General features: G+C 39.3%; 1 protein-coding gene and 1 long non-coding RNA gene across 3 annotated transcripts in view; one reads left to right on the top strand and one right to left on the bottom strand.

The window, feature by feature from the left end:
* LOC142144026 (uncharacterized) overlaps positions 1 to 24,876 on the bottom strand; it is a 995,146-nt gene that overhangs the window by 689,807 nt on the left and 280,463 nt on the right. The window lies entirely within an intron of this gene.
* DIS3L2 (DIS3 like 3'-5' exoribonuclease 2) overlaps positions 1 to 24,876 on the top strand; it is a 216,220-nt gene that overhangs the window by 18,877 nt on the left and 172,467 nt on the right. Inside the window, exons 3-6 of the mRNA XM_075202357.1 lie at positions 8,682 to 8,840; positions 9,888 to 10,018; positions 15,861 to 15,914; positions 19,811 to 19,912. Coding sequence (XP_075058458.1) covers positions 8,682 to 8,840; positions 9,888 to 10,018; positions 15,861 to 15,914; positions 19,811 to 19,912 — 446 coding nt within the window. The remainder of the gene's footprint in view (positions 1 to 8,681; positions 8,841 to 9,887; positions 10,019 to 15,860; positions 15,915 to 19,810; positions 19,913 to 24,876) is intronic.

Below are 24,876 nucleotides of genomic sequence, written 5' to 3'. Positions count from 1 at the left end.
CAGTGGAGGAAACTAAATTGGTTCTTGATGCTTAAACGGGAAGCAGGTTTGATGTGCATATTCCCCCTATAGATGGTTTCCAAGGGAAGCTATGTACACAAATGAGCTGCAACCAATCACATTGTAAGGGTTATTTTATTTCTAGTCCATCTTTGTAAATTAAACATCTGACTGCAATGGAAATGGCACATTTCTGGAAATTGGGACAGATTACACTTTGTGTGGCATTATTACACTTCCTTCAGATTACCAGCATTGTGAAAATAAAGCCCTTGCACGCCTGCTGCACTAGTCATGGCCAAACATTTTTAACATGACTCAATTTTTTTTCAGAAAGTCTGCTGCCTCAGTTTTTATGATGGCAATTTGCATATACTCCTGAATGCCATGAAGAGTGATCAGATGAATTGCAATTAATTTCACAGTTACTTTTTGCCATGATAATAAACTTTATCCCAAAAAACACAAAAAAATTTCCACTGCATTTCAGCCCTGCCACAAAAGGACCAGCTGACATCAGTTCAGGGATTCTCTCATTAACACAGCTGAGTGTGTTGACGAGGACAAGGCTAGAGATCACTATGTCATGCTGACTGAGTTAGAACAACAGACAGGAAGCTTTAAAAGGCGGGTGTGCTTGAAATCCTTGTTCTTCCTCCATAACCATGGTTACCTGCAAGGAAACACATGGAGTCGTCATTGCTTTGCACAAAAAGGGCTTCACAGGCAAGGATATTGCTGATGGTAAGAGTGCACCTAAATCATCCATTTATCTGATCTTCAAGGAGAGAGGCTCAATAGTTGTGAAGAATGCTTCAGGGTGCCCAAGAACTTCCAGCAAGCGCCAGGACAGTCTCCTAAAGTTGATTCAGCTTCAGGATCGGGGCACCACCAGTGCAGAGCTTGCTCAGGAATGGCAGCAGGCAGGTGTGAGTGCATCTGCACACACAGTGAGGCGAAGACTTTTGAGGATGGCCTGGTGTCAAGAAGGCCAACAAAGAAACCCACTTCTCTCCAGAAAAAACATCAGGGACGGACTGATATTTTGCAAATGGTACAGGGATTGGACTGCTGAGGACTGAGGTAAAGTCATTTTATCTGAGTCCCCTTTCAGATTGTTTGGGGTATCTGGGGAAAAACGCTTGTCCGGAGAAGGAAAGGTGAGCACTACCATCAGTCCTGTGTCATGCCCATAGTAAAGCATCCTGAGACCATTCATGTGTGGGGTTGCTTCTCAGCCAAGGGAGTGGGCTCACATCCTGCAAGAGCAACTTCTCCCAACAATCCAAGAACAGTTTGGTGACGAACAGGCAAAAGTGAGAAGTAAGTGGCTTGGGGATCAAAACATCGAAATTTTGGGTTTACGGCCAGGAAACTCCTCAGACCTTAATCCTATTGAGAACTTGTGGTCAATCTTCAAGAGGTGGGTGGACAAACAAAAACCCACAAGTTCTGACAAACTCCAAGCATTGATTAGGCAAGAATGGGCGGCCATCAGTCAGTATTTGGCCCAGAAGTTAATTGACAGCATGCCAGGTCAAACTGCAGAGGTCTTTAAAAAGAAGGGTCAGCACTGCAAATATTGACTCTTTGCATAAACTTAATGTAATTGTCAATAAAAGTCTTTGACACTTATGAAATGCTTGTAATTTTACTTTAGTATACCATAGCAACATCTGCTGAAAAGGTCTATAAACACTGAAGCAGCAAACTTTGTGAAAACCAATACTTGTGTGATTCTCACAACTTTTGGCCATGACTGTATGCATAAACATTGCCCAAGGATATAACTTACAAGATTGTGCATTTGGTAGCTCCCAGGGTTAATAAGTGCACAATTGGATAATTAATAGTGCTGTTTCCTACTACTGCCTTTTAACAGAACCTGCATTCAAAGATTTTAATATTTTACATTTAAAATATTTGAATGCAGTACACCCTATTTCTCATGTGTTAATGCATGCTTCCAGTATAACCAATTAGATTTGTTAAATTGCATTGAAAAAATGTTAAATGGGTAATTAAAGCATGTGTTTTTCATGTGTATCTTTCCCATTGAGAATGAGCCCTAAACAGCTGGAAAATCAAGCATTTCATCATGATGGAATAATTAGGTGTAGTGAAAGGACTTTTTTTTTTTTTTTTCTCTCTCCATAATTTTACAATTGGTATTGGACTTTTAAAGTAAAATTGCAACACTATTTACTTCCCTGGTGAGCAGCTTCTCCAATATGTGTTGCAGTCCAATGTTGCTTTCCTCGCTCCTCCTGACATGTTGCTGGTTGTCAACATTTTTAGTCTATGACAAAGTGAGTGGCTCAGAAATGGTGATGAGACCTTTGCTTCTTCGTGGGGGAACCCATGTAAATAGCTGTAGAACATTTTCAAATTTGGGGGCAAATGGTTTTTATGTTCCTTGTCATGGTTCTTCTATTGGGCAGGTATCTCCAACTTTGTATTTTTCAGACAAAAGACTTTTATGTAGCTGCACTTATATTGCTCAACACCAGTTAAAGAGTAACTGCCAATTGTGCGTTCCTCTCAAAAGAATTAAAGGCAGAGTTACTTAGCCAGTCAGTCTAATTTAGAGACTTTTATGCTCTGTGTGCTCAGACAGCAATCTATGATGCCTTGGTTTGCTACATTAGTATTGCACAGATTAGTCTTGTGTATAGTCAGTTTTCTGGTCAGAGCTAAAGTCATTGTTTCAGCTTGTGTATGCACAGGGCTTGATTATGTTGTTTCACTTCCCAATGCTCTACCACTGATATCAAAAGTAGACAGCTTGGTCTATGGGAAAGTGTTTTGAACAGATTGATATCTAGGTGTAAGAGTAGCTGTAAACGTTCAGTACTTAGTCGCTGATATTCTGTATACATTGAAAGCAAGATTTACCAGGAGGATCTTCTAAATCCTAAAGTTTTCCCAGGCTAAGAAGAAACCTATCATAAGGTCCATTCTAAGCATTGGATGTTTGCAGAGTCCAGGTAGTAAGACAAACGTCTGGATAATTGTATGTATGCAATGGCATGTTATCAATCATCAAAAAGGTTAGGTTTTTATCTTTGGGGAGGGGGCAGTGGTTAAATGATTAAACAAACTCATCCCCGACATCTGGTTTAGAAGAATTAAAAGCAGAGATAACAGGACTCTTCTTTTTTTTTTTTTTTTCTTTTTTGTTTTTCTGATGTATATTGGAGTTCAAATTAATCTGACGTAAGTGTGTGTTTTTTGCAAAACAGTCATGTGAACTTGAATTCGCAGACAATCCTCACTGGATATTTCATATATTGCAAGGAGATCACTGTAACTTAACTAGAGATGTTCACTGACCCCCGCGTTTTTGTTTTGGCAATACCAGACTTGCGTGTTTTGGATTTGGATCTGTATTGTTTCTAGAAATAAAATAGCACAATTTTTTTGTTCTTGCATTATTATTAACCTCAATAACACTAATTTCCAGTTAATATTGAACACCTCACAGGTCCCAATATTTTCATCCAATTTTGGACAAAGACTGCAGCGACCTGGCTGGATGCTTAGCGAAAGCAACGATATACACACGGCAGTTCATAGCACATCTGGGAAACATTGCCACACAGCAGTGGCAGAAAAGAAAAGTGGTGCAAGATGAAATTGCATTTGGGCCCTCCCACTCACCCTTATGTAAGATACTGAAAAGGACATATACAGTTTAACAAAGCAAGTGCTCCAGTGACAAGGAGTGCAACTTTTATGGTTTTAAGTGCTTGGTTTGTTAGGGCTCCCACACAACAAGCAAACAATGGGTTTTAGGCACCTAAGCAAACAGTGCTGTTAATGAACTCTACTGTGGGAAGTCATGCACCAGTGGAAGCAGTTCTTGCCAGTGATAAGAAGGCCATTGTCATGCCTGGGCATAAGACCGAAAAATCCACCTCTTATGTGTGGAATTATTTTTACTTAAATCCTGACAACAGTTGTCTAGCCATTTGTAGCATTGTAAAGCCACAGTCAGAGGTATGAACCTTAACCATCTAGGAACCTCATCCATGTTACACATTTTGAAGTGAGTTCATGGAACGCTCTTGGTAAAATCAGAAACTTATGCTAAAAAAAATAACAAGCATCCCAGCATCAGCTACCTTCTCTCAGTTAGATCCCAGCACCTGCAATCTACACCCCCAACACTTTCATCAATATCCTCACAAGTGATCGAAGTTAGTCCTGCATCCAAGTTGCTAAGGCGAAAAACTCCTCCCCTATCTAGGACTCCTCAGAAGAATCCTTGAGTGTTAGGGCCACTGCTGCTGCTCCTGCTGCTGGGGGTGGATCTTCAACCCAGAAGCAGACCAAGAAGAAGACTACTAGTAGTTTACAACAATAGACTGTTAATCCTTTGCAAGAGGAAGCAAGTATGGCAGCTGTCACCCAGTCGCACAGCGGATCACAGGCGCCATGGCGACTATGCTAGTATTAGATCTGTGTCCAATATCCACCATTAATGCAGCAGGAATAAGACAGTTAATTGAGGTTGTGTGTCCCCATTACCAAATTCCATCACAACACCATTTTACTAGACAAGCAATTCCTCACCTGTACCAGGAGGTTACAAAAAAGAAATTGGGATACAAAATGCCATTCTACCCACTGTACGCTTGAGCACAGATATGGGGACAAGCGGAGTGGGAAAACTAAAGATTATGACTGTGACAGCCCACTGGGTTGGTAAATTGCCTTCAGCAGCAGCCTCTAACAAACGGCACCAGATCTTTCAGAGGTGGACTACTCTGTGTATCATCTGCTTCACTAAGAGGCATACCACTGACAACCTGTTTGAAAAATTAAGGGATGTCATTGCAACATGGCTTATGTTGCTTGGACTCTCCTGAGGATATGGGATTTCTGATAACGCCACCAATATTGTTAGAGCATTACAGCAGGGGGAATTCCATCCAATTCCCTGTTCTCACACAATAAACTTGGTGGTACAGAACTTTAAAAAAAAAATGACAATGATATGCAGGAGATGCTCTCTGTGTCATGAAATATTTCGGGTCATTTTCGGCATTCTGCAACAGCATGTAGGAGAATGCAGCAGCTACAAGAAGAATAGAATTTGATGGGGAATGTACTTTAGTCCAGCGCAGTGGATAATTCTGTGTTGTGCAAGGTGCTGAAACCACTTGAAGTAGGCACCTGTGAAGCAAGTGCAGAAACTGTTAGCTTGAGTCAAGTGATTCCCCTAATTAGATTTTTTGAAAAACGGCTAGAGGAATTGAAGGAGGAAATGAAACCAAGCAATTCCACTAATTATGTTGTATTTGTAGATTAAGTACTTTATTCGCTTTGCCAGGGTTCAAGAGTTATCAACATCTTCTAAAATGCACTAGCGATTGCCAAGAACTGTGCTACTCCCTTCTGTGTCCCTCTGAAATGGCGCTGGATTGCCGTGGAGGGCGGTACTTATAGAATCCAAAACTTGCGAGATCAGACGATGTAACAATGACGTTTTGCCTTGGTTTCATTTCCGACGACGCACGCAGGTACTGACCCGGCTTGGCTCGGTACTTTGATCTGCTAAGTTCGGGTGGGCTCGGTTCTCGGAGAAATGAGACTCTCTTGGGAATCTCTAAACTTAACATAGATTGTAACATCTGTTGTGTATTCTTGCAGTGTAACCTAGATACTGATGGAGAGCTATTCGGAACTTGGCTTATCATATAACTTGAAAATTTATTTTCTAAATGTGAGCCATGAGAGGTCACACAACTGTAGCTTGCAAATAAATAACTTGTAGCTCATTAACATAGCTCAATCCGTAACCCTTTGAGGATATGATGTTTTGGTACTATAAAACAGGTCTACTCTATTAACATTGCATAGTTTCTAGCCTATTTACATATGCAGACTGTACATGTGAGATGAAGTTGTGGTCTCTGGAAGACCTGTAGCATTTCACTAAGGGTCGATTCTATAATTGGCTGTCTAATATACCCAGATGACGTCTGACATCAGGTGTTTATTTCTAATGGTTGTCAGGGTGTAGATGTTAGAGCAGTAATAGACAACCTGACAGACTGCAGGGGTCACATGGTGCCGGCCTTTAACCTCTAAAAAGGAAGCACATTGCCCTTTAATCTCAGGAATAGGTTGAAACAATAAATTTTAATCAGAGACCCCTATCTGTAACAGCATATTGACAGATATTTTAAACCAGTGTTAAATGTTGAAAGGAACGGAATTGCAGGTTTAGTGGGCTACATTTTGCCCTAGGACGGCATTTTGCTCATCACTGCTTTAGTGAATGATATTTCTATTATGGAATTAACACCTTCTTAGAATGTTGCTTATTCCATTCCTCAATTTGTAATTGCTTTAAAAAATGAACACTAAATCTTTTAATAGGTATAAAAGGTGGTATGGTGTGTACTATAGTCCTTGTATAGATGTTATTCAGCATATGAAAAATTACAATCCTATACTTTGTTTCATAAGTCATGTATTTATCCATTATTATATCCAGGGGTAATATTATGTAGGCTGATAGGTATGTTACAATACAAAGAAATATTGTTAAATGGGTGGGTAGATTACAATCGTGTAAGTTGTTTGATTTGTTGAGCCAGAGGGCTGATTCATACACATGCACTGGGATAATGGTAACAACGCATGAAAAGTAATGTGCACGCTATATGCTTTTTGTTAGTGATGTGTTAACATGGGTTTTTCCTGTGTTGCACTTTTACCAATACAATCTGTTGAACAGCTAGCAGACGTTAACCCTTGAAAAATAGGGTATGCTTTTTATTAGTGTGGAAAAAGATCAAAAAACCTAAATTGGCGTGCACCAGTACTGAAAGCTGTAACGTTGCGGTTAACAATTAATCTGCTTGAGTATTGGGCGTGTGTTTGTGTTTTTGTTTGTGTAGATATGTGAACTTGTCTGCTAGAAATACATTAATGTGAATTAAATGTCTTCTAAATCTTTGATCCAAGGGCAAGAAAAATGGGTCTTTGAGTCTGGAAGATTTCTTATCCATTAATGGCCATATCAAAACAACAAATATTGTGCCTGACTAAAAGTATATAGTGGAAATGCACAAATTAAACCATGTATTTATTAAAACTTGTGGGTGCGCGAATATATTGCACACACCAAATTTATTGAATATACAAGGAGTTTTAACCTTGATTTAACACATAACTCCTCTAGATGAGCAACTAATTTGATTACTCTAACATGCAGCTCTCCATCTCTGACTAGGTCCAATTATACATTTGTTAAACCCATTTAGCGCTATTGATTGGTGTACCTGGCCATGCACAAATGTTTTAAAATACTTTGTCTTTATATGAAATATCACATCCTGATATAATACATGACTTGCTCTGTCCAAAATTAAACTTTTATTTGCTGTTTATTGCATGTTATCACCCTCTTATTCAGATTTTTTTGAAACCCTTCATTTTGTTGCAAGCCACAGCACTCCGTAGTCCATTGTACAGAGATTCAGCTGCCGCTCTCCTGACTGTATGCCTTTCATAATTAATAATATTAAAATATATATACTATATAAATGATGATAATTGCACTTCTACATTGCCAATATGTGTGTAATATATGAGCATACATAATCCACACTAACATTTTATAATTTAGGATTCTATTTAATGTTAATGTGTGTTCTAGACCACGGCCTGAATGGAATTTCATCTGCACTCAGGGACTTGTTCAAATTCTTGGTGCTATCGTTTTGCTATTATGCAAAACAACTGGTCACACTTGTCGTCATAGGACAGGGCTATTCAGTGAGTTCCATACTGTGTTTGCATATTCTACATCCTTTTTGGCAGGAAGTCTACTTGTTTCTGCCGCTCAACCTTGAAATTGAATTTAATACCATTTTGCAGTTTAAGTTTGTTGGATGTCATTTGTGTAGCGCAAAACTTCTTCTGCACAGTGTAAAATAAACTTTAATTTCCCCATGTGCGATTTCACAGAAATCCCGGTGCACAAGTTTTGGTGTGATTTGGTTATTGAGAAACAGGTGGGCACACTGCCATTTTCGTTCTTCAGAAGGCCTTGAATTTTGCACCAGCTCAGAGCTTGCAGTCTTCAGGTCTCATCCTATACATTTAACCTTTTTGTGTGTTGCACTTTGGAGAAGCTCATTTCTACGAGTCCTCTGAGTAATAGAAACACTTTACCTGCCGCAAGTGACCTGATACCCTCTCATGATTGATTTTAGGCTGCTAAGGAGGCTAAACCAAGCAGTTTTTTTTAAGAGGAAAGAAGTTTAATGAAGATCTGTTGTAAAATGGTAGGTAGGGGATTAGACTTTTGATGTGTCACACTTTTCTGCAATATGAGATTTTTCTGTCTCTTGGAACACTTCTAGGTCGCGAAGCCGTCTCCTAAAAGTAAATGTGCACTTGATGTGTGCTGTGCTGATAATATAGTTGCACCAGTGCAAAATCAAGGTGTTTTGCAGTGTGTCTCTTAATGAGTGCTATTGTAAAGGAGCATTTGCTGCATGACTGAAGATGAGATGCATTTTCAGGTTTTTATGATTCTTTTCTGCAGCTTTCAAAGCTACATTTTCATATTTCATCTTGGATATCTTTATCATTTCAGTGATGACACGTTTCTTCCTTGTACATCTGCATAATGTGTGTCCTTTTGCTTTGTTTGATTACAGGTGCTGACAAACGAGGTTTTTCCAGGATCAGAAACCAGTCTGAGTGTGTCAGCTCACCCCCAAGTATCGATAGGAAGCGACCGCTTTCAGAGTCCCTCAGTGAGAGTATGAGTAACGCACAATTTATAGTGAGCCCGTTGCAAACTGGAAGTGCAAGAGGTATTTAAGTGGAATAGCTCTTATCAGCATTATTCTCTCAGCTATAACTGATGCTTTGTTAGAGTTATGGCAAATGTTAATGTTACATGCAGTTTGTTAGGACTTCAGTGAAGGTTGCAACTTGTGTAGCAGGCATATATATGGAACAAGACCGAGCGCAAAATAAGTGGTCACATGCCAGTGTCAATCAAATTGTTTTGTCTGCTGACCTGGTATAAATGTTGGTGGGAATAGACCAAATCATCATTGCCTTTTGGTACAAAGCAAGTGTAATGTACTATAGTGAATATGACTCCTTTTTAAAACTAGACCTCATCTGCATCTTGACTGCAGATTGAGACAATGATGTTCTGTTTTTATAATCTTTACTTTGCATAAACAATATAGTTTATTGAACAGGAGTATCGTTTCAAGGTGGCCAACAGTACTGATGGAGTGCTCCAGAGTAATATTTTAAACAATGATTTATAGGAAAAGCAAGTGAATTCATAATACTGATGAATCACTTATCATATTTACCTTTTTACAGGTAAGGAATTTGAGCAAAAGTGTAAAGGTCTATATCTTGCATGCCCCCCTATTTAGGGTGGGGGTACCTTATATACACTGGCTGTCCAGGGCTACTTGTTTTTGGTATGAATTTCTGAAAATTATGTTGTATCTCTTTTGCCCAATGTTTAGTCTTTAAGGGGCGAATTCAATTTGGTGCGATTGGGCTGTGTCTCCAGGAATAGTTGGTAGAGAAACATTGGGTCTTGAGTTTTCACAAAAATCTCTGATCGTTTTCCCTTGTAGCATAGAAATACGAGGGAACATGAGCTCAGACTTCTGTGCTACATTAGTCGGCAAGGTGCACAGCTGTACGTTGTGACCATGTTGGCACGTCACACCTCTTTGAATCTGCCCCTAAGTTTGGGAGAGGGAATAAAGCAATGATTTTGCATTGCTTATGTGCCCTAAAAGTTTAAATTGCTAGGGATAATGCTCAATTTGAATATAATTTAACTTATTGGTAATGCTTTAAGGTGCATAACTTTGGCTTCACAGGTGGAAATCGCAGTTTTGGCTCCACCCCCAGTGATAAAAAACGCAACAAAGGACGGAAGAGAAACCTCTTTGAAGCCTACTTGTCCAATGAGGAAGTATCTGCAGGGTTGAAAAGAGGTCAACTGATTCAAGTATGTAAATTTAAGTTCATTTAATAAGTGTTGCATTGTGGTTATTTCTTTTATTTATTTTTTAAACCACCTTTCCCTTCTAAACATAGGTAAACTACAATGAATGACGTTGGCTGAGAATTATGATATTTTGGGTAAATGAAACTTGGCTGGGTGGTGAATGTGAAAAATTGTGGTCCTTTTGAGTGGTGTGTTTATCCATGTATAATGGGGGGCAAGAAAACTTTTGGTTTCAGCAAATGATGGACAATTTTTAGCTATTTTAACAATACATTTCACAAGTGGTAGATGAACTAATAAGGTGTAATGCTAGACTCAGTACTTTAACAGAACAGGTAGATCTATAGCATAAGTGAGGGGACACTTGGGTAATCAAAACATTGTAACGTTAGTCTTGAGTTTTATTTCATCTATTTATAATATTATTGAATCTTGTGGACTGGGAAAGTGTGCTCCTTAAATTAAGATAATTCAAGATCATTGCAAAAAATCTCAACCTTTGTATAGTACTTTACTCAAACAACCATTTTGAAATCTTTTACCTGGAAACTGTAATGTAGCTTAAAAAACTTAGTTGGCTGCAATTGGTTACTGTTCAATAGTTAATGGTGTGTTCCTCCACTAAACTTCTGAGGCTGGTCCCAGCCAATAACAAAGGCAGTACTGCTTTTTATCATCATCAAGCTGTTTCCCTGCCAATCCAAGCCATGCATCATACGATCTGTTCAGCCTCCTCGCCGACTTGTTGTGTGATGTGTGAGTGATATGGTCGCATCAGGATGTGATTTCATAGAATTGTTCAGGCATGGGGCTGATCAATGGGATTGGGAGAGGTGGGTTCGTATTCCTTCTGTGTCAGCTTGATTTTGAAATCTGTGTGTTTGCGCAGTGTCAGTGTGTGGAACACCATATTTTTTTGGAGGACCACACTACTGAGATCAGCACACTTTTAGCTTGTCTTCTAGCACCTGGTCTGTCTATGGATCGGTTGGCTTCCATTGCTATTCAAACAGATGCGCACACACACACACACACACACACACACACACACACACACACACACACACACACACACACACACACACCTAAAAAGGACATGTTTGTGTCCCTTTGAAAAGATCTGCTTCTGTTGAAGTCTTGGGGGTGGCGTGGAATGACTTCAGAAATACTGCCGTGGGTGCTGCTCTCTGTCTTTTTCTAGATGAGTTCCACTACCTCCCCATAATGCCGGGGGACGGCGTTTGCCGGTGACCGTGAGGTTCTCGGCAGTGTTCGGTCCTATTTGGGTTGAGTTGCACATGCGCACGTGTTCAGACCAGCACACAACACAGAGAGCAGCACCCGCTGCAGTATTTGTTATGCAAGTCAATGAACTTGTCTCCGTTTATCAGGTATTTGTTTTACCCACTGGAATTGGACTCTGCTAATTTTTATTGCTTTTTTGACCATTAAGCAATTCCTATCTATCTCTGTGATTGACCAGCAAGCAACTATACGGCCTCTGTAGGGACTTGTCGGAATACCATCTTTATTCTTGCACTTGCCCCCTCTGGTTGTAATCAGTAAGGTTACCATTGATGCACACTATCTCATATGAACTTTATATTCTAATAATGACCTATTATTGTTCTGGCCAGAACGTTTCAGTATTATCATTGTGAATACATATACGAGGTATGTCTATTAAATAACGAAACTGTGATTCCACCTAGTAAACAAAGCAGTCGGAACCGGTTATAACTGCATACTTAGTAACCTTGCACCTGCATGACAAACTGCAATACTCTATGATGTTCATTTGATTGTGAGTCGCCATATAGTTTGGCTGTGTTTTCTGTAGAGTGCCGTTGAACAATGTGTCAATTTGAATTTTTTCGTAAAATTTCACTACACCAACAGAATCTTTTCAAATGCTTACTACGGCCTATGAGAATGACTGCCTGTCTCGTGCGCATGTGTTTGAGGGGCACAAAAGATTTAGCGAGGGACGTGAGAATGTCGAAGATGATGAACGCCCTGGACGACCTGTCACTTCAAGAACCGAAGAAAATGTAGAAAAAAAAATCAGTCAGATTGTTCGAAAACACCGCCGACTCAGTGTTCGAGTGATGGCTGAATCCGTGAACATTGACAAAGACACTGTATGGAAAATTTTGCATGAGGATCTTAACATGATGAAAGTTTGTGCAAAGATGGTCACAAGGGTTCTCACATCAGAGCAAAGAATGTTGTGTTGACCTTCTGCAGCAACTTGAAACACATCCAAACCTGTTACATAAAGTGATCACTTGTGATGAAACCTGGATCTTCCAGTACGATCCTGAAACCAAAAGACAGTCAATGCACTGGAAAACACCGTCATCGCCAAGAATGAAAAAGCTTGTCAAAATTCGAAGCAATGCTCTTTTTTTTTTTTTTTTCTATTTCAAGGGTGTAATTTTGGAAGAATGGGTTCCAGAAGGCACAATAGTTAATCAGCATTATTATAAGGAAGTTTTGAAAAAGCTGAGAGAATCAAAGAAACTGCCGCAACTGTGGAAAAATGGTGTCTGTCTTCACCAGGACAATGCGCCTGCTCACACAGCACTTTCTGTGAAGCAGTTTTTGACCGACAAACACATTACTACACTTGAACATCCTCCATATTCGCTCGATTTAGCACCTTCTGATTTTTCTATTTTCTTAAAAGTTAAATCTGTGCTTAAATGGACACATTTTGAGTCAGTTGATGCTGTAAAGAAGAAAACAGCAGATATGTTGTAGCAAGTGACAGAAATTGATTTGCTCCATGCCTTCGACCAGTGGAAAACAAGACTACAGCGATCAAAGTGCAAATGGGGAGTATATTGAAGGGGACAAACATTAAATTTGTAATACCAATAAAAGTGAGTTATTTAATCAGTCTCGTTGTTTAGTAGACATGCTTCGTATGTTTCTTCTTTATAACATGATTGTCTGCGCCACCATACACGTTTACAACACACATAGCGCCTAGGGAGTCCAATTTATGTTCTAGATTATAAAGTTGTAACTGGAGGTCCATAGATTTCTTTGAGACTTCATAGACCCTCTAATTTTGTTTCTCTTAAAAGGTATCTAAACACCAAAATTTGTTCATGAGTAGTTTCTAATGTGGTTTTCTGAAAACCCATTATTTAATCATTCTGTTTCCTCACTGTAACTACTAAAGCCCGAAATCTGTAATGTTTGTGTAGTGTCAACAGAAAGTTTAGAATCTACCCTATATGCCTCCTTTTGGCTTTTCATTGGAATTCAAGTTCCATACAGTAGCATGAATTGGTTTCTTTTGCTTTGAGGTCTAACTTTGAAGACCACACCTGAGTGGAGTTGTTACCAGTTGCATCTATGTACACTCTTCACCAGTCAATACACAGGTAGGTTCTCTGCTTTTACAACATACCTGTACTACTGTCAGTTGTGAGAGTAGGGTTGCAGAATTGAGTTACGATGCAACTAAACTCCTGTAGACCTGTGCTACAATGCTATGCAAATGTCGTTTTGGTAAGTTTTACAAAATCAAAATGGATAAAAGGTGCACGATTGCAGCTCAGGTGGATATCTGCATTACTTTGGGAAATGCACTGGTTGTATTATTAATTTATTCCTTCAAACACTGCAAATGGAGAATAGACTTTTATTCCACAAGAATTCTTAATATTGGGGCAGTTAATGGTTTTGTGTTCATGAGCCCTCCTGTTTGCTCAATTTTTGCAACACACATCCTGGGTGACTAGATTGCAGTATAAGCACTTTAGAAGCACATATGTCTGTGCATATACCGAAGATGTTCTACATTTCTTTTGTTTTCTCCACAGAAGTATACACAGACCACGTGATTACTTTCAAAGCATCCATAAACAATCAGTACATGTTGTTTTGGGGGCATGGCATGAATGACTAAGTTGATGAATAAAACCTTCAAATCCTAGCCTTACTCATAGCAGTAAAATGTTTTGGGAACTGCCTTTACGTACCATTTGAGTTTTCAAAATGGATTTCTGCTTTTAAGGTGTTTTACCTCTCCTGCCTTAACTGGTAGTCTGATATTCATCAACAATCTAGTCTGTTAACATGGATGCTGATTTAGCCTTGAAGGTTGCAATGAGGGTAATCTGCAGATAATTGGCACCAAGTTCTCACTTGGTGAACAGTCACCTTGATTCTATTTAGTGTTCAGCAACTGTTGACTAATTTATGTATTTGGTGTTGAATCCATCTTGTAACATAGATGTCAGGGTTTAAACACCTTCTCATTATCTGTCTTTCTTTAGTTGGTAACTGGTTTTCCATGCAACAATTCACTTATTTATAGGTAGCAAAGCTGTGTGGTAGCAGTTTAATTTAGTCCTATGTTTTTATTGTAAGTTAATACCTCCTTTTTTGACATAGCGACCCCCTAGTCCTCGCTGGACAGACCTCCACTCAACACCACCCTGTCCCTTTACACTAAAACATCTGTTCTGTACAGATGGGAAATGCAGCTTGTTCCAAATATGAGATCACAGCGTGAAATGAGCAACATGGTAAATAGGTTTTTGGTTTGGGAAAGATATTGGACCCATCTGTTTAGATATAAATTTTAAGTGAGTTAATTGGTTGTTTAAAGAGGAGCAGGAGTTGGAAAGTAATCTTGCACATTCAAAGCACATATTCTGTGGGTGAACTAAACGTCACCCCCCCCCCCCCCCCCATCCCCATCCCTTTTGGAATCTAAAGATTCTGTCAGTGAATGTCATATTACACCATGTAGACTGCTGCTGGTTTTTGTCATAGTTGTCCTTTTTTTTGCTTTATCTGTTTTTGTTGTAATAGTTTTGTAGATGTGTGACAGCAGATACTAAAATGAGACTGCAAGCGCTGACTCTGATATTATAATTATGGTTCTTTTAACACTGACCTTGCACCTGAAATGAATAGCTAAAGTAAACCTCTTGGCTATAACATGCCATCACTGTTCATTATGCAGGTGACTGACCTATGTACAATATCTGTTTAGTTAAAAATAAAAATGTAGTCTTTTTTTATTTTTTTTCATCTTTAAAATGTAATGTTGAAGTAAAGGGTGTTTTCAAAAGTTAAGTAGATGTCATTGTGTGTTTTTACAGAAGGTAGAGTGCACTGCTCACTAGGAACGGAAGTAAAGCATGTCCTGTAACATGTATTCTAATTTCCCACAGGTGGAACCGGGGGAAGGTAACTGGTCTCCTGTATCTCCAGTTATGTTTGAGTCTGAGAGCAGTATATGGAAGCATTTGGGTGTACTCTGTATTTTGTATTACAGCATGTTGATTTTTAGTGGCCCAGAGCCCACAAATCTGCTTGAAGACCAAATCTAGCAAGTCAAACAAGCAGCTGCAGGCATGTGGTCTGTCAAATCTTGGGCGAACTTCTGTTTGCTGTCTTGGAAACACTGAACCCGCAGATGGGTTGAAGCGAAACATGTGTCAAACAGCCAGGATAAAATAACCACTCTAGGAATATAGAGTTTGTTCTGATGGGAACACTGCACCTGAACAGTCCTTTTTGATATGATCTCATAATGTAACAGCCTAAATAAAAACAGCATCTTCTGGATACCGTGGTTTGCGTTGCCTGAAGTAAATGCTTTAGATTTGTCACTCCATGCTACACCCAATCAGACTGCAAGTCATGTAACATGTACAAATTTGTAGATTCAAAAGTGGACTGTTTTTTTATTTGTATGTTTTTTTTTTTTTTCTTAAATATACGTTAATACCATTTGTACTAAATGGTGTCATGCATGCTCAGATAGCACAGTGTATATCAAAAAAACTCATGCTGCTCTACATTTTTTCTCAAGGGTTCCCTGAGGATTAATCCCAAGAAATTTCATGAAGCATTCCTGCCGTCACCGGTAAGATTAATCCTAGTACGGAAGTACCCCTACTTGTCCTATTTTCAGATTTGACTAGATCTTGCACATGGTTAAGATAATTGCTGATTTAAATGACTAAAATCTGATTAGCATGTACTGTGCGTAATCTTTTATCATACCTGTTTTGCACAATAGTTTTATTGGTGGGCAGATCTGTATGTGCACAGTGTTTTTGAAGCTGCTGACTTGAGACCACCAGTTAGTGTAACCAGATCTTTTTCGTGTATCCCTGCTGAGATTTTTTAATTTTCCAGTAAATTAAACTAATCCCCCTTTAAACAGTTTTGCCATTTATTTCTGTTCTTTCAGTAGCCAATTTACAGTGTTTATTCAGATAGAAAGTACAAGGCCTCTATAATGAACATATCTAATGCAAACAAGATAGTAATACTGGTTCCCACAGAGTCTTTATGCTTAATCTGGAGTTCATACACATGAACTTCAAGGGAAAGTAATGGAGAATGGATGCAGTGCCTTTGTCTTGTGCTTTATCCTATATACCTGCCTTTTTTGTTTAATATGAAATCAATGTCAATAATCCTTGTTGCAGGCTGTGTTTGTGCTCTTAATGGAGTATAATTTTTAGCAGCAAATCGCCTGTATGTCCTATTAGGTTTTCCATGGCTTTTTTTTTTCTTTCCTTTTTCCATGATGCAAAACTCAGATCAGGATATGCATCACACAGCCGAGTTGTTTAAAGGGGTCCTATTTCTGTTCAAGTGTCTGTCGTCATGTCCGTAATCCCGTGTGGCTTTTGCTCTATGGTAGGAGTCTTAAGTGTAAACCAGTACTACCTTGTGATAGGCTTCAGAGGTTAAATAGAAAATTGTTTTGATTGGTGTAGGCCAGTATAATCTTCCAATGATAACTGGACCAGGTTTATGTATAAGAAATCTGTGTTGGACGAACTTTGAGGTCTTTAAAGTAGACCGTAATAAAATCTATGTAGGTGATAGAATATGGCCCCTGTCGATAAACCTGTATCTACTCTAAATTTGCTCTTAATGTTTTTTTAAAATAAATGAGAATGACGTAGAATGTTTACTTTTACACCGTTACTAGGCTTTTCTTTTTCCCCCTTGCCTTGAACATGTGCAAAAATCTGTTTTCATTGCGTCCCCCTCATCTGAAAAACACTTTTACAATCTTTATGCATCAAGTCATGGGAGGCAGCACACACAGCTGCTGGAGCTCTTGTCCCAATCAGATTGTTTCTGCTTTCCAGAGACTCAAGGAACATTCTGTTTCAGCTACACACTGACTCTGACTGTACACACTGCCATAACGTTGAGCAGCAAATTGTCTTAGCTCATATGTGCTTTTTGTAACCGTTCTGAAATTGTTTCTAAGAGTTGATACAGAATACTTTCAGTGTTCTCAGCATTTTTGACAGGATGTTACAGATGGCTGATCAAAGCAATGCATCAAAATAAAGTTGCTGTAGAAACTTAATAATGCAAAGCCATTTTACTTGGTGGCATATTTTGATCTTTCTTAGTACCTCTAGGTTTTACTGCACTGGTCACTCTTTTACTCCTTTCCTTTGAACGATAAAGAATGATTCATTCCCCCACCCACCCTCCGTTTACCTACATATACATAATGGGCAGTTGAAAGGTAAATGGGCCTAAACTCCACCTTTCTGTGGTTGTGCCTCCCAAAGGGGAATTTCTGTGCTACTAATAACCTGCGGAGGCATAGGATAACAAAGCTATGAACGTCCTAGTGCGTCTTCTGCTGCAAACTTGTTGACACTTTTTTTTTATTTTTTTTATTTTACCAGACCTGGGCATTCACTGTCCCTCACTATGTTGCAGGTTCCTTCCCATTACTCCGTGCCCCTCAGCTATTGTATGGCGAGATGATTGTCTCTGCTGAAATTTGCAGCAGGGCACTGGTCACAGGTCAACGGCTGATTTCTGCAATCTAAGTTACTAGCACCGTAATACAAACAAGAGTCCTATAACAGAAATATTTTATGTATTACATTAGATAAATTGCAGGCTAGTAAAAACCGAGGCTAGAATTATTATTATTTTTTCTCTCAAAATGATCGTTATGTTATTATAGATAATTCATTTTCCACATGACATTTCTAATTTATAAACAAAAGCTTTGGCTAATTACAATTATGCTAATTACAATTTTACTTGGTGGCATATTTAACTTCCCACTTAACTTCCTACCTTTTCATCTGCCTCTTCCCCTTCATTCCCCTTCCCTTATCCTTATCCTCCGTTCCCCCTTCTATCCCTCTCTCCCCCGTGTCTCTCTGTCTACCCCACCCCTTAGATTGTACGCTCCTTTGAGCAGGGCCATCTCTCCTCCTGACATCACCACTTTTAACTCTGCTCTCCAGCTACCTAGCCCTCCTCCTCGAAGACCCCCTCCGTCCCCTCTCGCTCCCTCCTCTCCCCTCTGGGGGTCTCCCTGTCATCCAAGCCCTCCCTCTTTGGCTCCGTCGTATGCGGACCTTCCCTTCTCCCCTCCCCGCCTCTGAGCTGGTCTTTGAGCTCACTAAGTTACTGTGTTTGTTTACTGTACTGTGCTGTCTCACCTCGTATTGTAATTTTGTTTGTCCCTGTACGGCGCTACGTACACCTAGTGCCCTATAAGTAAAAATGAAGATAATAATAATAATGTTGTGAATATCTGCATCTTTCTATAAAACCTTTGGTAGATAAAGTCTAGATCAGTGCTGATCTAGCATAAAAGAAAATGCTTGTAGCGGTCAATGTTCTTGGTAGCCTTGTGGGGGGGGTGTGTGTGTGTGTGTGTGTGTGTATATAGTATAATATCTATATCTCTATATCTCTATCTCTATATCTATATCTATATCTATATCGCTATATCAACCTGTATAACCTCCCCAATCTACTCTATTTACCCATTGGCTACTCTGATGCTCATTTTAGAAATTTTGAATGACCCTGCAAGAGCATCGTGTGGATCTCTCCTGTTCTTTATTGTCAGAGATGAGCAACCTGTGTGTGTGTGTTTAGTGGTTGCAAAACTGAAAGTCCTTTGCCTGGAAGAGCATGCTGAGACTTGGTTTCATGACAACTGTAGAACAGATGGCTGTCAATGTCTGATCTTCTCAAATAAGCAACTTAACCCACAGTCAGAAGACCTAGTGATTATCTACAAAGCAGCACCCCTTATCCCAGGAGTTAATAACCTGTGTGGTGGTGTATGCTTGATTTAAACATTAATAAAAAGCGCACTTATTGCCACACGTCCAGTGCATGTTTGTTATATAGAACGTGTAGTGTTTTAGAAGTGTGCAATTGCTTAATCGAAGTTAGTTTTAATAAGACTCAAAAGGCTCATAGCAGCATCTACTGGAGAGTGATTTATATGTCCTTTCTTGTAGCATTTTGCTTTTAGTTAGAATAGAAAATTTACCTTTTTTTTGGTACCGAAAAACCAGTTATGCTCAATTTAAGGCTGAAAATACAACATGGAGGGAAGGAAGCTATGCAATGCTTACAATTTTCTGAGATTCAGAGACCGCAAAGCAATTAAATCTGTGGTAGTGTCCTAATTTGGCACTTGGTTAATAATTTACAATTTTACAGCCAGGTAATTTCAGTGTAAAATATAATATGACCAGAGTGTTACTGTAGTAGTTACACTTTGTAAATGGTTTCTGAACATTGTAGTCTGAATAGTAATAGAGCTATTTGAAAATCAACCCAGTTACAGGCATTCCAGGTAAATCCATGTAAACTGTTTGTTTCATTTCTGACAAATGTACTGTATTTTATTTCACTGTTTAAACTGTTGTCATATAATCTTAATAATGCATATGAATTGATGGTTTTGCAGTTTAATTATATTTTTATTCAAATTAACTTTTTATTCCTTTTACTTAGGATGGCCTGAGGGACATATTTATTGATGGGGTGGTTTCCAGGAACCGAGCTCTGAATGGCGATGTTGTGGTTGTAAAATTGCTTCCTCGAGAGCAGTGGAAGGTAAGTGTTATGTATAACATTTGTATGACCAAATTGCTCTCTTCCAGACCATGCTCGTGTGGAAAAGGACAGTTTAATATTCTTGGTGGGTGTTGGTTTGTTTTTTTTTTCTTCCTCTCATAGCGCGGTCAGTGGTTGAAGTGGGGGTGTAAATGGTGGCAATTTCCATTCCCTTCCATTCCCATTACACTTTCCATGCCGCCTCTTCCACCACTGAGTGATATGGTATATTGGCTTACTTTAAGTCTCAAATACTCAAATTAAACCTGTTACAAGTGCCATCACTGTGTTTTAGAATACTGAAAATGATCACATAAAGGCATTTAGAACTCGTTCACATGGATGTTGAGAAACACTACTTGAAGCATGGACAAAACCTTGTAAGTTGTACACTATGCTGTAGGAATGCTGACAGTGTAGTTAATGAGTGTTCCTATAGAGCTCCATTGTGTTTTACAAAGTTTGAACTCTGCAGGCAACATCAAAATTGACTCAGACTTGTCAAAGTGTGTGTGCAGGTCCATATGCTTTATTTTTGGGACCATTTGCATTTAGCAGGCTTTAAAAATGTGTCAATTGCTTAATCCCTTTAGTAAGAAGGGTGAATGAGAAGCATTCTTGGCTCACAGAAGGTTCAAAGAAGTAAAAATTATACTTTCCTGTCCCCCACAGCTATTTCTGGGTTTGTCGACAGGGAGGTTTGGAGCTTAACGACGTCATCTTGATGATGGAGTTAAGCCTTGCTTCATTATACACTGCCTTCAGAAAAGAAGAGTTAGGCAAGGGATAGAAGGCTACCCATATTGTTCCTACGCATTTTATTCCTAACAGACTGTGTAGACTCCTGCTTTTTTAATTTAATTTTTTTTTTAAATGTGGTTTGATGCTGAAGCAAGAACCACGAGTATTTCTTGGCAGTTTAGCCTTAATTTACTTTCTTACAATTGTAGTCCAGTTATAATTTGCAGGGCTACCTCACAAACCTATTACTGATATTTGAATGTGACCAACCCAAAATGGGCTCGGTGACAAAAGGGATAACGTAAAATGCCTTTGTATGAAATACCTTATGGCTTTTAGTATGTGACCCTCTGGCCACATGGATCATTGCATTCAATAACCACTTAAACAGCTGTTTTAAAATGTGTGACTAAATAGAAAATGGAATTTGGTAGGATTTGTAAATGTTAGGGTAATGTCACAAGATAGTGTATCATCATCATGAAGTATTGCTGCTGTTGTGACACACTGGAGGGAAGTGGAATTGCTGTCCTCCAATATGAAGTGTTCCAAGCTGAAATATTTCCCCCTTCACTTCAGAACTGCAACAATTGGCTGACCCAAGTTTTCACAGCACCTGCCTTTTATATCAGTAAGACTTTTAATGTCATGTCGTGGTTTTTTGTTTTGGTTGGTCTCAGAAAAATGGCCACATGTTATATTCTGCAAAGGCTTTTCAATGATCAGTATGTTTTGAAGTGTATAGTTAAACAGCTTTAATGCAGAAATATTCAATTGAGAAAATGCATGCAATAGTTGGCTTTTTAAAGTAGGCAAACTTTAACATAGATCAAGGGGTAAATGTATCCGGGTGCGATTTTTGCAAATCCAGCGATTTTCTCGGGAGAGTTGAAACTCGCTAATGTATGAACATGAGATTCATGTAAAATTGCCATAGATGTTTCTGTCAGAAACGCTATTTCCAAAACCTATAGAGATCAAAGTCCCGACTGTTTACCACTCTAGCTATACAAGTCTCAATGTATGAAGCTGCAGTTAAACTATCCTGAATTTGCTTTAAAAATTGTTACATACAACACGCTGCATCCTAGCAGCTTGTTAGGTAAAAATCATCACTGTTATATTGTCAGACTATACAGCCGGAGGTCCCGGCAGCTGTAAAATGTTTTAAAAATAGATAAAAGTAAAAAAAAAACAAAAAACGTGGGGTCCCCCTTCCTACCACTATTAACCCTAGTGCTGCCAGCCTACTGCTGGTTACGTAAAAATCGTGGAAAAATTTTGCGTGGGGTCCCCCCCGATTTCCACATAACCAGCACTGGGCAAACCAGCTGGAGTTGGTGGCACTATAGCAGGGATACACGCAGCAGGGGGCCCTCTGCCATAATGACAACCAACCCCAGGCTGTTCAGCGCTGGGCTGGATTCCCTAGGGAGTGGGGTCCGATGAAAAATGAGCGCCCCCCTATAGGGACAACCAGCCCAGTGCTGAAAGCACTAGGGCTCTTCCTACACCCCTGGGCGGTGGGTGTAGGGTCATAACGGCGATTATATAGTTTAAAAAATAAATTTAAAAAAGGCGCAATTTTGTTTGGTGAAACAAGTCCCAGCCAGTCCGGTTGCCATAAACAGTGTGGGCATGCAAATTTTTTCCCTGATTGTCACATAACCAGCAGTAGGCTTAATAGTGGTAGGACGGGGAGACCCCACGCTTTTTTTTTTTTTTTTTTTTTTTTTTTTTTTTTAGATCAGAGTAAAAAGAGCAGTTTAATACATCTAGCAACTTGGACTAAAATCGCAGGTTGTCGCCCGCGATTTGCCATGATTTTACCACGCTGAGAAAATCGGACCTTGATACATTTTACCCTTAAGTCTCCATTTTTAAAAGGCCTTCTCTTATTGTAAACCATAAGAATCTTGGGGTATTGAAATGGTGGGGTATCTCCTTTTTTAACAAAGTTGCAGTGAAGTCCAGATAAGACTAAGCTATATATGTTCGTTTGTATTCTACAGATAAAAATCTAATTCTTATTGTTATCCATTAATGGCTCAATAATGGGTTAGATTGTTTTTCATTTAGGAGGTAAAAAATGTTGGTGGGTTCCTCTTGATAAAGTATTGTAATTGGAGACTGCTATGCCATTATAACTTAATATAGCAAGTTTACAGAAATGTAGGTCCATCCTTGCCATCTTATCAGTGTGTGTGTGTGTGTGTGTGTGTGTGTGTGGTTTTTTTTTTTTTTTTTCTCTCCCTGTAACTACAAAGCAACAGTTGCTGAATGAAAATGTATGTTTGTTCAAGATTAATTATCGGAACAAAAGTTTGATCACTCATCCCAGTTAAGTATGTGTCCACACTATAGAATACCATTTGATATTTTAAAAGGATACCTACACACCCTTATTATAATAGAGAAATATTTCTGAAGCTGAAATTTGAATCTTTTCATAAATTTCACAAAGAGCTATAACATATAGTAAAACCTCAAATGACAAACATAACATTCAGAACCCAGTTTCTGATGTGTAGTATAAAATGATCAGCTACAATCAAATGTCCACTAGAAGCTAGACTCCCACTCTACATTCACACCCCATACTCTCTGGTGTCCACAATAAACTACAGGCCACCCACCCTCCATAAGTTTTGAGAATGACCTAAATATTGGTTTTCACAAAGTTTGCCGTTTTGTTGTTTAGACCTTTTTGTCAGATGTTGCTGTGGTATACTGAAGTAAAATTACAAGCATTTCATAAGTGTCAAAGGCTTTTGAGTCAATATTTTCAGTGTTGACCCTTCTTTTTGAAGACATCTGCAATTTTCCCTGGCATGCTGTCAATCAACTTTTGGGCCACATACTGACTGATGGCCGCCCATTCTTGCCTAACCATTGCTTGGCATTTGTCAGAATCTGTGGGTATTTGTTTGTCCATCCGACTCTTGAGGATTGACCACAAGTTCTCAATGGGATTAAGGTCTGGGGAGCTTCCTGGCCAATGACCCAAAATTTAGATGTTTTGATCCCCGAGCCACTTGGTTATCACCTTTTTGCCTTGATACAGCATGGTGCTCCATCATGCTTGAAAAGGCATTGTTCGTCACCAAACTGTTCTTGGATGGTTAGGAGAAGTTGCTCTTGGAGGATGTTTTGGTACCATTCTTTATTCATGGCTGTGTTCTTAGGCAAAATTGTGAGTGGGATCACTCCCTTGGCTGAGAAGCAACCCCACACATGAACGGTAATAGGATGCTTTACTGCTGGCATTAAACAGGATTGATGGTAGTGCTCACTTTTCCTTCTCCGGACAATCATTTTTCCAGATGCCCCAAACAATCTGATAGGGGGATTCATTGGAGAAAATTACTTTACCCCATTCCACAGCAGTCCAATACCTGTAACTTTTGCAGAATATCAATCTGTCCTTGATCTCTTTCCTGGAGAGAAGGGGCTGCATTGCTGGTCTTCTTGACACCAGGCCATCCTCAAAGTCTTCACCTCATTGTGTGCACAGATGCACTCACACCTGCCTGCTGCCATTCCTGAGCAAGCTCTGCACTGGTGGTGCCCCAATCCTGCAGCTGAATCAAATTTAGGAGATTGTCTCGGCACTTGCTGGATGTTCTTGGGCGCCCTGAAGCCACCTTTACAACTATTGAACCTCTCTCATTGAAGATTTCTATGATCTGATAAATGGTTGATTTAGGTGCAATCTTACTATCGGCAATATCCTTGCCTGTGAAGCCCTTTTTGTGCAAAGCAATGATGACTGCACGTGTTTCAGTGCAGATAGCCATGGTTAACAGAGGAAGAACAATGATTTCAAGCACCAGTCTGCTGTTCTGACTCAATCAGCATGACCATCATCTCCAGCATTTTGTCAGCACTCTCACCTGTGTTAATGAGGGAATCACTGACCTGATGTCAGCTGGTCCTTTTGTGGCAGGGCTGAAATGCAGTGTAAATTTTGTTTTTGGGATAAAGTTCTTTGTCGTGGCAAAGAGGGACTTTGAAATTAATTGCAATTCGTCTGATCACTCATCATGACATTCTGAAGTATATGCAAAGTACCATCATAAAAACTGAGGCAGCAGATTTTGTGAAAAATATTTGTGTCCTTCTCAACTTTTGACCATGACTGTACTTCAGTTAGCGTATTAAAGTTTACGAAGTATAGTGGGCTCCAATTGGCTGCTGTCCTAGAGCAGTTGCTTCAGTCGGCA

The sequence above is a fragment of the Mixophyes fleayi genome, chromosome 3 (genome assembly GCF_038048845.1).
Source record: "Mixophyes fleayi isolate aMixFle1 chromosome 3, aMixFle1.hap1, whole genome shotgun sequence".
NCBI lineage: Eukaryota > Metazoa > Chordata > Amphibia > Anura > Limnodynastidae > Mixophyes > Mixophyes fleayi.
This window is presented reverse-complemented; position numbering and strand designations above follow the sequence as displayed.